Source organism: Equus quagga, chromosome 10, assembly GCF_021613505.1.
Source record: "Equus quagga isolate Etosha38 chromosome 10, UCLA_HA_Equagga_1.0, whole genome shotgun sequence".
In the NCBI taxonomy this organism is placed as follows: Eukaryota; Metazoa; Chordata; class Mammalia; order Perissodactyla; family Equidae; genus Equus; species Equus quagga.
In genome coordinates, this window is record NC_060276.1 from 15,466,967 (window position 1) to 15,481,819 (window position 14,853).

At 39.0% G+C, this 14,853-nt stretch overlaps 1 protein-coding gene across 2 annotated transcripts in view; it reads right to left on the bottom strand.

The window, feature by feature from the left end:
- SLC9A6 (solute carrier family 9 member A6) overlaps positions 1-14,853 on the bottom strand; it is a 60,247-nt gene that overhangs the window by 32,607 nt on the left and 12,787 nt on the right. For both annotated transcript variants that reach the window (XM_046673616.1, XM_046673615.1), the window contains 5 exons: positions 12,919-13,024; positions 6,178-6,319; positions 4,545-4,650; positions 4,165-4,253; positions 1,530-1,643 (listed from right to left, as the gene is read on the bottom strand). In XM_046673616.1, the coding sequence (XP_046529572.1) occupies positions 1,530-1,643; positions 4,165-4,253; positions 4,545-4,650; positions 6,178-6,319; positions 12,919-13,024 (557 nt within the window). The remainder of the gene's footprint in view (positions 1-1,529; positions 1,644-4,164; positions 4,254-4,544; positions 4,651-6,177; positions 6,320-12,918; positions 13,025-14,853) is intronic.

Consider the following 14,853-nt stretch of genomic DNA (forward strand, 5'->3'; position numbering starts at 1 on the left):
GCAAACTTAACCGCTACGCCACCGGGCTGGCCCCTTCACCTCCCTCCTTAGCCACGTCTTAGTAATACTCTTCCCAATACCCTACATTCACTTGCCCCGTCTGTGTTTTCACTGCACCCACTTGACAAAACCCCAAACCCAGACAGACCCTCTCTCTTTTCTTCATGCTTACAGCTAAGTACTCCTGAACGAAGTCATACAATAGGGCAGACTGATTCTGCTGTTAATACCTACTCCTCAGACTCAAACGGCTCCCTAATACTGCTCAGCAATCCTACCGCTTTTCTTTGGTCAACTCACTCTCCCACTCTCTACAACAACTGTCTCCAAACCTTCTCCTCAAAACTCCTCTCACCTGTAGAAGCCAGCCTCCAAGATGGTTCTCAACGATCCCTGCCCCCTAGTATTCACATTTTTGTGTAGTCCCTGCTCATGCTGTACCACGGTCCATCTGTGTGACCAAGAGAATACAGCAGAAGGGATGATGGTATGTCACATCCAAGATTAGGTTATAAAAGGCACTTCGGCTTCCATTTTGGTGCTCTCTCAGCTCACTCCCTCTGGAGGAAGCTATGCTGTGAACTGCCCTGTGGACAGGTCCACATGGAGAAAAACTAAAGCCTCCAGCTAACAGCCACGTGAGAAGCATAGGGTGGATCCTCCAGTCCCAGCCAAGTCTCGAGAGAGTACAGTCCGAGCCCAGAGCATGACTGCAACCTCAAGAGAGATTCTGGAGCCAGAACCATCCAGCTAAACTGTTTCTGGATTCCTGACCCTCAGAATCTGTGTGAGATGCTACATGTCTGTTGTCTTAAGCTGTTAAATTTTAGAGTAACCTGTTCCACAATAGCTAACTGATAGGCCACCAGCTCCTATCTCACTCTGAGCAAACATCTCACCTCCAACTTTGCAGATAAAAATAGAAGTTATCAGAGAGGAACGCCATCTTGCAAACGTCCCTTCACCTCTATATACCCTATCCTCTCTTGGAACAATGGTGCAGCTGTGCCTCCTCCCACTGAAGGCCAGTCCCTCCCCGCATGCTTTGGATGCCATCTCCTGCCTTCACATGAGGCTGGCACTACTGATCGCTCTCTTTCATGTACTCAGCTTCTCCCTTTTAACTGGAGTTTCAACTCAAGGAGAGAGACACTGAGACAGAGAGAGAGAAATGCAGCCTCCTTCAGCCTTTCATCATCTTTCAACCACCGTCCTGTGACATGGACTGCAAACTCTTCCCCAGTATCCACTCTCTCTTTCTTCCCTTTAGTAATGGAGGACAAACAATCTTATCTTTTGGGTTGGCAGAATGGTAGAATACTTTTTTCCTGTCATTTTACTCTGTCAGGATTATTTGTGCAATGAAAAAAATGAAAACAGAATAGATAAAAGAGTTGAAATCCTTATTTGTTTTACTCAGAGGAAAATTCTACATATTTAAATGTATTCTTATCAACCACACCTCCAAAAAAATGTGAAAAATCTCAATAAAAAGAACTTTTCAACACAGAACATATAATAAAGGATACAAATGCTCCTACTACAAATGTCGGGTTAAAGACATGGTTCTGGAAGGTGAACAGTGTCAATCCCATGTAGGAGAAGATGAAATTCTCTGCCAAGAAATTGAGAAGCTCAAACAACTGAAACGAAATTTGAAGAGGTTAGTCCAGTAAATAAAGTCACACAATTTGAAAACATGAGCATTACTAAGAAAATAAAACAGATACTTCAAATATGTAAAGTTCATGTACGTTCCCAAAAACAAGTGATTCACAGGGGAGCAAATAGAGATGACACTTCTAGTCCCACAAAAAAAGCCAGAAATGTTGCCCCCACTTCCCCTAATCAGCTTCCCTTCTCCAGGCCGCATATTCAGTCATTCTGCTCCTTCTCCTCCAAACTCTGTCAAGTTTTCTTTTGGAATGTTCCTCGTTGTCCCTGCCACTGTCTTAGTCTAGCTTTCATCACTTGCCACCCATGATGCTGCAAAAGGACCCTCATTGTATCCCTGCCACCCTCATCTTCCACACCACCACCCAATGACTCTCTCTAAATATGGTAGTTTCAAGACACTTCCCTCTCTACAGGCTGTAAGATCCAGTTCAAATTCTCTTATCCTGGCATAGAATGCTTCGTGACAATTCTCATATCACTGCCTTGCCATAGCGCTTTCACTTCTTACGTGGGTCTCAGCCTTCGTTAGGGAGTAAGGGCTTACGCATTATAGCCTCATGCTCTAGCCTCCCCTGCTGCCTGCCCACCCTCCACCTGTTCATGTCACTAAGTCACTGCCTCTTCAAGTGTTACTAACGGAGCAGGGATCCAAGCCTTGCTGAAGGAATGAATTCAAGGCCCTCTATAACCCGGCATCCCTCTGTCCATCATAGTTACCTACCACTGCTCTTTAACATGAGCCCTCTGCCCTGCAAAAGAGGCTAGTGGTTAAGTCACAACATGGGCTCAGGAGTCAGAATGCCTTGGCTTTGAATCCTGCCTTCTCCACTTGCTTAGCTGTGTGGCTTCGGGCAAGTTCGTTAATCTTTCTAAACTGGGGTTGCCTTATTACTGAGAAATGGGAACAAAATTCAAGTAAATAAGTATATATTTAATTTACCTTAAATGATTTAATATACTATTATTATGACTTGTTTAATGATAATTGCTAAACTTTATCCAGTTTTTACTACGTGCCCAAAACTATGCTAAGGACTTTACATGCATTATCTCACTTTAATCTCACAACAACACCGTGAGGTAGCTACTATTATTATCTTCATTTTAAAGTTGGCAAAACTGAAGCACAGAGAAGTTATATAACCTTCCCCCGGTCACAGAGCCAGCAAGTAGTAGAACCAGGATTTGGAACGAACGATACAGGGATGCCAGGGGGCCCACTTTAATCCACAAGCCCAGAGGTCAGCAAACTTTTCCTGTGAAGGGCCAGAGAGCAAATATTTGAGGCTTTGCAGCCACGTGGTCCCTGTCATAACCACTCAACCTGGCCAATGTAGCACAAAAGCAGCCATAGATTGAACATGAAAAACTGGGTGTGGTTGTGTGTCAATACACCTTTATTGATGGACACTGAAATCTGAATTTCACATAACTTCCATGTGTCACAAAATATTCTTTTTTTGATTGTTTTCCAACCATTTATCAACGTACAAACATCCTCAGCTTGCACCCCTCACAGGGAGGCCTGGCCTTCATTTGTCAACCCTCGCTCCATGCTTTCCTGCAACAAGACTGGGAGCTCTTACCTTTTTTTTCTTTTATTCCCCACCCCACTGCCTAGAAAAATGCCAAACCCTTCAGCTGATTTTCTTCTCTACACTTATTGCACTGAATTAGTCTGTGAAAGGGATCTGTAACCCCAATGCATGTGCTTGGGGGGAAAAAGCCTAATCTCTTTTGAGCGGTTGGGAAAGAGCATTGGCCATACGCTAAATCGGTGGCTCCAGGAAAAAGACAAGAAAAAGTACCTTTGCTCCTGCTTTATCATGAGTCCTTTCCAGGCTAATCTATGTTCTAATCATTTGGCAAAACTCAAAGCTTCTATTTCTCAATATGATCAAGTATGCACACTGCTCATGTATTTGTTCCATATACATCCTAAGACTAGAAAATGCCGTGCCTATTTGCTTTATAATTTCCTTCAGGTACCCTGCACAACTGATCATTCAGTACCATGAGAAGCCCAACCACTGATGTGGTTGACATTCCTAGAAATATAGCAGCTCCAAGTGCCTGAAGGAAGATGGAAGGGAGTTAAACTTCTCTGTATGAGCCAGCAGTAGATCTAGTCAGATCAGCAGTTAATCTTATCTAAATCACACGGCAGTGTTTCTAGTGAGACCAGAGTGAGCTTCTAAAACATTCCTCTTAAAAGTCATTAGATTAGGGAAAGAAGGAAAGGAAGCTGACTGACCCCTGGAGCCACAATAAAAATAGGCCCTGGCCATTCTGCTGACCTATCGCTCCCCCAAAAGCTGTCACCCTTCAATCTGCTGATCCCATCTGTTTCTAGAGTCAAAGGAAGAGGAGCTGAAATGAGTAGACACTGTTTTGAACAGATCGAAGATTATTTTCCAGTAAAAAACGATTTCAGTTTCACTGTTAAGAAGGAAAAGTTTATTCACAAACTTATAAAGTTTCTCTTACCTGTTTAGTTCTATGCTGAGACTCCGTGGACAAATTATTGTATGTATAATGGGCCTGTGTGATGCCACAAAACAACACTGCAACCACACCTATAAAGACAACAAGTTCCAAGTTGACATCAAAGGGGAGTTTCCGACTTTTATACCGAGGCTCTTATTGTGCAGAAGTAGGTTATGTGCTCAGTGTTGAAATGTTCAGTTGTGACTTACTTTGTTGAGAGGAACCACTTCCACTGAAAAGCTTTATTACATTCTAAAGTGACAGCACAAATCCCAACCCTAACAAATGTGCTCAAATACTAGAAGAGTTGGTCCACTTGTCATCGACTGGCAAAGTCATTCCCTGTGATCAAAAGAGATCTAAAAGAGAAAGTAACCTACCCGTGAAACCCCATGCTTCAGCCAAGAGGAAGGTACTCCAGGACATCAAGAAGAACAAGCCGGTCTCCAATAACTGGAACTCCCGTAATTTGGTGAACTTTGTCACGTAAGACTGTCAAGGCTGATAACAAGATCTCGTAATACAGAAGAGTGATTAGAAAAAATAATAGTCAAAACAAGGCAACCGCGAAAGCAAAAGAAGGGTTCTCCAGTTTAACAAAAAAAAGTCACAAAATAAGGAGGCACCAAAGTGAAGAAATGGTTAAAATGAGCATCATACTGAGGAGTAAGCAGCCTTGCCTTCTGTGAGGAAGTCTTACAGCTTAGTCAACCCAACTGTTTTCTGGGTATCACATGCTTTGCCAGAAATCACACAGTAAAGGACAGGCAGAGACAAGAGCAACAGATCAGATACACAACATGGCAACTCTGACCATTAATTTGCGACTCAAAGCAAGACAGCTTCCATAATTATAGTAATTTACATTTATTATAAATGTCATTTCCATGCGATTTCACGCGTATTTGATTCTCTAACATCTCTGTGATGTACAGCATTCCATGATGAAGAAATGGAGGCATGTCACTCATTTATACTAGTCTAAAAAATATTTGTTAGTTGACAGTGGAATGGCCTGTGTCAAGCTGTGACAGATCTCAGGCTGGAACCAACAAATGTGTACTACAATAAAAGGATGAATAAGATATACTTCCGACCCTCAAGGAACTTGCACTGGAGAAGAGATACTATCTGTCCTGGCTTCTTCTTCAGAACTCTTTTTACTGCCCCTTTATGCCACAGTTCACCCGAAAAAAAGCCATAAGACAAGTCTCTTCTAGCACGAAGCTGAGGTACAGCAAGCCTGTAGATTCTTGAAAGAGTATTTGTTTTATAAGAAAGTATCTGAGAAGTTTGCAAGCTGCAAGTTCTGTAGAGATCATCTAGTCCCACTCATCTTCCCTGCTGCTCCTGCCCTCCACCTGCCTTCACTGAGGCCCCCAAGTGATGCGTCAACGCTTTCACACCAGAAGCTCAAGGAAGGCAGAGGCCATGTCTGCCTTGTTTATCTGTGATACCCACAGCATAGCATCTGGCATGCAGCAGGCAAGCAAAAACTGTTTTCTGAATGACTACAAGAATGACTTGCCCAATATTTCTAACAGCAAATTAGTGGCAGTGCTTAGGACTCTAGAGAAGAAGGCTAAAATCGGTGGGAGCTGAGATGATGTTCAATTAGCACCATGGCTGTACATGTCCTCTTCGTCCCCTTAAACAAAGAGCAAAAGACTGCCGGCCTGAGCGGCGGTGGAGAACATCCGGAGGCTCTTTGGAATATAGCTACCATGACATCAATTCACTCTACAACCTTAAAATCCACCCCAAAAGCGTCTCTGTGTCTAATTAGACTTTTGTAGCGAAAATTTGAGGGCATGAAGCCCTACACAAAACATTGAAATTCTTTTATTTATTTATTGGTAAAGATGACTGCCTAATATTTGCAAACAAAATACTTGGTTACAAGGCTCATAATTATAACACAATGCCACTTATGGAACCAGGAGAGAGCACAGAACACAGCATTCGACTACTCTTTTAGGTTAACAAGAAAAGATAAATACAATAAAAGGATATTAAAGCTGTCACCACTCCAGTAGCAGCACCCATTGCAAAAGATCCACTGAAGATCCCAAGGAAAATCCCAATGGACTTGAACATGGCTGTGACATCAAAGGTGTGACTGTTGTCTCCAGCTGGCTGGTATGCTACTATTGAGCTACAAAAGAGAGACTGTTCTTACTCCTGGAAGCAACTTTTACTTTAAAAACATTATCTGCAAAATAACTTAAAAGTACATACATACATAAAAATGTTATCCCGTGTAAAGCCTGAAAGATGAAATCACAGGAGGGGAGAAATCCAAAAATTCTTGATTCCGATTGCCAAAACAAGGACAAAAGATTACCAAAATACCCTGCGGTGGATCCAGCTAGCAAGGAAATTCAGCTTTTACTTAAATGGCAGTTTCAGGAGGCAGACCATTTTAAGGCTCTCTACGTGAAAGGTATAGCGAGCCTTTTCCTCTAGCCTCAAGATGCTGGGCACTACCATTCTTTTGTGACTCTGTTTAAGGTTTACTAGTACTGAGTGCCTGAAAGCCCTAACACACTAATGTGAACAAACTAATGACAAATTCCACTTATTTCCAGCGGAGGCATGAGAACACAAAGAAGACTGTTCAGTACTCAACCCGGTCACATTTTGTCTTTCCTATGGGAAAAAAGATGACTGAAGCACCTTTTCAACCTTTAGAATACCAGAATGGGCCCAATGCCTGATATCTATTCACTCCCTGAAATGGACTTTTATAGGAAAAAGGGTTCTTGAAAGGCCTTCCAAGGAATTAGAATCCACTCAACAGTACTTTTAGCATACCCAGTTGGATCCTCCACCTCACACTTCTGAAAGAAAGTCACTCTTTGAGAGGCCAACACAGGCAGTTACAGGAGACACTCTCCATCTTGAACGCACAGTCCAAAGCTAGTCTAAAAGTGTTTCTTTTAAAACAGTCACCCCAGAAAATAGAAACAGCTGAGAAAATCACTGTTGTCAGCAGGTCTCTGGCAGGAGGACCTACCGTTACTACCATCAGTTCTCATCTCAGTTAATTGAGGTACCAGTGTTTTTATGAAAAGTCCAGACTCAAAGACATCATACAAGTCATGTGAAAGAAAAGGAGAAAAAAACACATTCTCAAGAATATAATGAATTCTCCCTGTGGCTACTGCAATGATTTTTCTGGTCCAAGGTTAAAAAATGGGCTTGCTATATCATGCACGCCAAGTTCTTTTCATAACTCCTCAGTTAAGTTAAGAAAAAAAAAAGCAAAAACAAAATCTAAGACCAAACTAAAATTTCCTAATTTTATGTGTTTTACGGAAGTATAGCACTAACATTAATTCTGGTAATGGCATCTAGAAATTTCTGAGATTCAATCTGAATTGAAAATTTTAAATATTTGTGTTTAAATGTTCAAAGTGACCAGATCACTTGGGGACAATATCATTAGATTTGATATTGTTTTAATAAATATGAAATGGCCTTTCATTTCATGCTATCTTACCTATACATATCTTCCCTACCTACCACAGTAAATGAGATCTGATGGCATTATAACATTAATACATAGCACCTGGTTGGAGAAAGAAAGGATACGGCTACAACAAGCTTTTTTCTCCCTCGTCACAGTTTTCAAAATGCTGGCTGGAACAAAATATCTACGCCACGCCTCCTGAGGCTGCTTTCTCTGGATTAGTTCACATAAATTCAAGATTCACATTAATCGTTATTTTACTCTTTAATCCCTAAGATGCACAAGAACACATGAAAAGCACTTTGGGCTGAGAACAGATGAGAGGTTTGTTTTCTTCTTTTTAGTAAAATCTTGGCCTTTGGATTGAAATCTTAACTCTTTCACATCCATCAACATTTTATCTTGAGGCAGCAACATTTTTACAAATGTTTTTTTAAATCCTGGAAGTGATACAGTGTACAATTTAGGGGGAAAAATCACCCCACCATTCCACTACCCTGACAGGTCTATCTTACTTTCCTTCTGTATTTCTTTCCCTTCTTTTTGTTGCATGCGTGCTATTTCATGTTTAGTTGTAACGATAATGAACACATGCTTTTAAATTCTGCTTCTTCAACTAACAATGACATAAAAATTGTTATAGCCTCTCTAACTGTGGCTTTTAAAGACTTCAAAAATGGTCCAAATGGATATAACATAATTTATTTAACATTTCCCCACTGTTAGACATTTAAAAGTGGCTTCTAATATTTTTGTTACTACAAATAATAGTGTGAAAGAATACATTTGTGCCTTTTACAAATTTCGGACTATTTCCTTGTGCTACATTCCTAGAAACAGGGTATTACTATACCCATGGCTTTTTTACATGTTGTGCAACTGCTTTCAAATACATCTGTATTATATTTTCAGAGGGAAATATAACTATATCTCTCATTTTTTTTAGTGATCATATCCATTGGTCTAGAAATTCTACTTCTAAATAACGTCCTACAGAAATACTCTCAAGGATTCACAGAGATTTACACGTAAATATGTTCACTGCAGTGCTCGTGACAATAATACAATATTAGAAAATATTAATCAAAAAGGAGTTGGAGAGGTAAATCTGCAGTGCATCCATACAATGGGAAAACAGAAGTATTAATACAGCACAATGTCCAAGTGAGAAAAACAAGTTAGAGAAATGTATGTATAGTACTAGGCCATTTTTTGTTTAAAAAATTATTACTACACAGTCTTCCTCAGCAAAAAGAGGAAGATTGGCAGCAGATGTTAGCTCAGGGCTAATCTTCCTCAAAAAAAATTATTAATAGATTTATATATATGTTAATATGTGGAATATTAATGGAAAAAGTCTGGATAAAAATCTTAACAGTGGTTATTTTTGACAGCTGAAATTTTAGGAATTTTCTACTTTCTAAGTCAAATACTTTGAATTTCTGTTACAAACGTATTAATTTTATTATCATAAATAATGACAAAAGATAAAATACAAAAAAGCTGGTGATACCAATCTCACTGTTAACAAGAATGTACGAGTAATGTAGTTTTATCACACCAGGGATCAAGAAACACTAATTTTGCTTACCTGGCATTATTGATATTTGGGGCCAGATAATTATCTGTTGAGTGATGGGTGCTGTCCTGTGTACTGAAGGATATTTAGCAGCACCCCTGGCGTCTACCCACCAGATATCAGTAGCAACCTCCTCCCATTCGTGACAACCAAAACGTCCCCAGACATTGCCAAATATCCCCTGGAAGTGGGGGCAAAATTACCCCCATCAAGAATCACTGCATGGACCATTACCAGCAGTTAACTCTTTTCATTAACAATTTTTTCTTGTTAACTGAATAGGTAAAATTGGTCATTTATTTTAACATGTATATCTCTGGTAACTAGTAAAGTTAAACAGTTTGTCATGTTTGTTTACTCACTGTACTTCTCCTTTTATAAAATGTAAATCACCCCAAAAAACATACTTTAAACTAGTATACATACAGGTCTCCAGGTTAATGGCATATCCATTCAGCGGAATACTATACAACTTAGAATTTATCTCCATCTAGACATACAGACTACACTATAGCAGTACATACACATCTACCTCCTACAGCGACGTATGAGGGAACCAGCTTCACTTCACTCTCACCAGATTAAAAGTGTTAACAAAAGCAAGTAGTGTTAATCTAACAGGTCAAAATACAAAGAAAAACAACTTCCAACATAAATTTCAAGAAGGGTTGCCTTAACCTGTTAATTGCCAAACAGAACTCCTTCAGAAAGGGGTCCTCCCTCCATGCAAGGCTACTTTTATAGAATATACACATTAGAAAATCATCAAGCTAACAGAACTCAACACAAAGTAGACTATTTCTATCAAATGAAAGATGATGACAAACATCTTGTCAAGCCTTCCAGCTAGTAACCTCCCATAGCCAGTAACACAACTAGTTTTCCTTCAGTGTTTGGGTAGGAACCCATTTGTTCAACTCCATTAAGATGCTAACAAGCTCCCTGATACGATACTCTCAGATACAGCCCTTCTCGACTAGGGTTCCACCACACTATGTCATGAATTAACTTATCTAAGTCTAGAATGGTACTAGCTCTGCAGCTTCCTCAGAACTGAGAAAAGAATCACTCGAATCATTCTCCATAAGGCTGAATGCTCTCACAGAACCCTATTTGAGAAAGGCTACAATAGCAGGACAAGCACAGCTCTTTGTGAGCAGTGTTATGGAAAAGGCATTCTCTTTATGACAAATTTATTCTTCACCAACAACGATATGTACACCCCAAAGCTCAAAGGCATAGGGCACAATAGTTTACAATAGGACCACAACAGAGATTTTTCTGACCCTTGATCCATTAGGGCAATGAAGAAGGAACACTCAGTAGTAAGATGATTAAGCACCAGGATAATGATCTAGGATGGGGAATTGATGCTAAAAGGAACTGCCTGTATCTTATTCTCTTCATCTGGTAGCACTGGTGCTCTCGCAGGTTCCTATGTACTGAAAGCTTCAACAATCTTTGGAGTGTCATTTTTTTGTAACACATAAGTTACAAACACACTATCTGTTTCTACCTTCTTTGAAATAATATAAAACTTTTATTTTACACACCTATTGTCATTGAAGGTGTACACGTTCAGTATCAATATTAGACACTTTAGGTTTTATTTTTTAAATTATATTTGTATTAGTTGTGGACAGCTGCAAAATATTCTGGCAATAAATAGAGGAGAGGAGTGGAATTTACATACATTGCATTCACAAAAAAGGATTTGACCTTTTGCATATCATTATACACAACATTTAAGGGATTAGTGTTATATCTCAGAAAAGGTAATTCTCCACTATGCAGTAAGGCAATGGCAGCAATCAAGCTATGTAAACTAGAGTCAGTGACTGATTACTCTTTTATAGTTAATAAAATGGAAATTTAGGAGAGAAATAAAAATAGGGAGAAAATATAAACGGCTTTTACTTCTCTCTCATAGAAAGTTCTGGTATGGAGTAAAGGCAACTGTCTATAGGGTTAGATATTTGCTTAGTAGGAATGAGTTGGCAGGATTGAGTTCTTTAGAGGTTCAGACTCATTCTTTCACCTGCAAACACATTCTAATAACATGTACAGCAATTTCTATAATTAGATTAAACTATGGCTCATTTGCTAATTGTCTTTAAAACGTGTATTAACACTTCCAAAAATTAAAAAATGTTTCTGAAATGATTATGTCAAATAAGAGAAATACAAATTAAACTATAATGAGATATTTCTCAATCATCAAATTGGAGAAAATACAAAAGTCTGACAAATATTCTGTTGGTGAAACTATGAGGAAACAGGCACTCCCATAATTTAGTGGTTAAAGTGGAAAATGGCATAATCTCTCTGCTAGGCAATTTAGCAATGTCTAACAAAATTACAAATGTATTTGCCCTTTAACCCAAGAAACTCACTTCTGGAAATTTATCCTACCAATATAGCTATGCATGTACAAAACAGGTAAGTTCAAGGTTAATCACTGCAGCATTATTCGGGATAGCGAAGGATTGAAAACCCTTTGTTTCCAGCAATAGAAAACTGAGTAAATACACCATAGTACAGTTTATAGTATAGCACATAGACTACTATACAGCTACAAACAAAGAATGAGAAAACTGTTTTGATATAGAAAGATCTCCAGAACACAGTTATGTGAGAGAAAGCTTGGTACAGAACATATATATCATGCTACTTTTAAAGATTTTATTTTTCCTTTTTCTCCCCAAAGCTCCCCGGTACATAGTTGTATATTCTTAGTTGTGGGTCCTTCTAGTTGTGGCATGTGGGACGCCGCCTCAACATGGTCTGATGAGCGGTGCCATGTCCACGTCCAGGATCTGAACTGGCACAACCCTGGGCCACTGCGGCAGAGCGCGAAAACTTAACCACTCGGCCACGGGGCCAGCCCCACGCTACTTTTTAAAAATAAGAAATGAGAGGCAAATAAGAATATTTATTCATATGTGTGCTTGCATATGAATAAAGAAATTCTGGGATACACAAGAAACTAATAAAAATGATTACCTATAAGGGGCTCGGGGTACAGGTGAATGAGGCCAGGAGTAAGAATACGACTTTTCAACATATACCTTTCTATATAGTTTGTTTTTGAACCATGTGAGTACATTATCTATTCAAAACATTTAATTTGGGGGCCAGCCCTGTGGCTGAGTGGTTAAGTTTGCGCACTCCGCTTCAGCAGCCCAGGGTTTCGCCAGTTGGGATCCTGGGTGCGGACACGGCACCGCTCATCAAGCCATGCTGAGGCAGCATCCCACATGCCACAACTAGGAGGACCCACAACTAAAAATACACCACTAGGTACCAGGGGGCTTTGGGAGAAAAAGGAAAAAAAAAATTTAATTTAATTAAAAAAATAAAATGTTTCATGTTATAGTGTTAAAACAGAATATAAAATTATATATATACACTACAATCACAACTATGTAAAAATATCATGCACAGAAAAAAAGAGTAAAAGAAAATGTTTTAGAATATTTACAGTAATTGTCTTTAGGTGTTGGGAGTACATAATCTTTTTTTCTTCCTTTTTCTCTTCTGCATTTTCCATGTTATCTACAAGTATGTATTTCTTCAAGAGGGAAAAAATGCCTCATCCTTTCAAATATTTCCATTCATAACGCACTTCACTCAATAAGTGACTCTCAGTTCCTAATACCCTAACATTCGATAGACAGAATATAATAAGAAAACAAACACTTACGAAGACAGCACTATGGCAACAGCATCGTTGAGGACACTTTCACCAAAAAGAAGGGCATAGAGTTCAACATCAACTTGAAGCTCGTGGAATATGGCCAGAACGGTCACTAGCAAGTAGAAAGAGTCAGAGGAATATTTAGACATTACAAATATATTCCCCTTCACAGATGATTATAACAGCTATTTAAAAAATCATTTCTTCCTCTTAGAATTCAATCCTGATAAACAGGTTCTTACCATATTAAAGATTCAGTAATTTTATGTCAATATTTTCCTTTTCCCTAATTGTGTACCTCCAATATCGCCTTTCTCTCTCTTACAAACTGTCGAAAATAACCTAGGAGGACTGAGCTGGCCTACATTCTTCACACAAATGCTAATAATTGTCTTGTACATTTCTTTTCCATAAAGAAAATGTTCCAAATTTCTTATAGACCAGGTGATCATTAATCTTTGATGACGAATATTATGAAAAGCATTTCCTGCTGTAAACTTCGTTTCCTTGGAGTCTTACAAGGAAGAAGGAGCGTTCACTTCTATTTGACCAGCAAATTTCAAAGCACACCGGTTTAGCAAAGAGTAGGAAATGAAAACACAAGGTTGGTTTTTGGTTGGGATAAAATTTATGACCAGAATTACAGCTGCTATATTTAACTCAATTAGAAGCCAACTATCAGGTTATTACAGCTTGAGAAGAAGAAAAAACCCTTTTTTTAGGAAACAATTATGTGAGAATTCTTAGAAAATCAGATGAGATTGAAGTTGCATTATAACTTTAATTGCTGAGTCACATACAGCTCACTTGCTAAATAAACCCAAGCAGACATGAAAAAGTATCATAACTAGAGATGGGAGAGCCTCTTCAAATGCCAATCAAAATAACAGGAAATGTGCATTTTATAAGATATAGTTTCTACTGCAAAGCATTTCATCCGAAATATACTGATACCAAAGCTTACCAAGAGAAAACAAGAGCAGGAACAATGCTGCAGCACTTTGAAAAGAGAACCTATGCTCACCCTTCTACCAAGTGAACAATTGTAAAATAAGAGAAATATTATAGGAGCAAATGCCTACATAATTCAGAAGAAATATAACTGTCCAACTTTTATATAAGCAAAACAGTTTTGCTTGAGCCATTCAGGCAATACGCCTGCCCAAATAAAATCAGAAGACTGAAGTAACGTAGCCAATTGGATTGCTTAGATTTCTCACAGGCTTTGAAAAGTCGAGGAGCTTGCTTCTAGTGAGAGGACAGGGAAAACAGACCACCGGCTCCTTGCAAAAGCCATCCTATCTTCATGTCGACAATGGGAGCAGCTACCAACAATAGGGGGCAGCCTTGATTGTCTTTAAGGGAGCGATTTGATTTTCAGTTTTAAAGATGCTCAACTACACAAATGCCCCTGGAATGCCCTCTAGCTTTTAAAACCATCTCTTACAGAGTACAGAACAGATTTTCCTACTTCCTATGATGTCCTGTGTCATCAGAGTTTACAAAGGAATTCAGAGATAACCTGAAGATCCTATCTTTACTTGTGTTGGATGACAATTCAAGATGATGATTAACTTACAAGGTCAAAGGTAAAACAGAACAAACTTCTACCAAGGTCCTGAAGTCTAGTAAAAGAAAACTTGCATCCTCAGTTCAAAAACTGCAGCCTCTGTTCCCATTCCTACGTCTTCGGCCCACATAGTCTCTAAATTCCTAGTCTGGGTGTAGCTGTGAAGCTCAGTAACACAGTAGCAGGAAAACGACAACCTAACGTGTACAGTTAAATTCATTCTCCAGCTGTGCTCTATCAAAACTATTTTATAACCATAAACCCAATTTTATAAAAACAATTCTTTAATGTATATTAAACCCCCAATGACCCGAAGTCACACTTGTAGTAGCACAACTGCCTTCTGACAATCATTTAAAAACTTTTTTCTT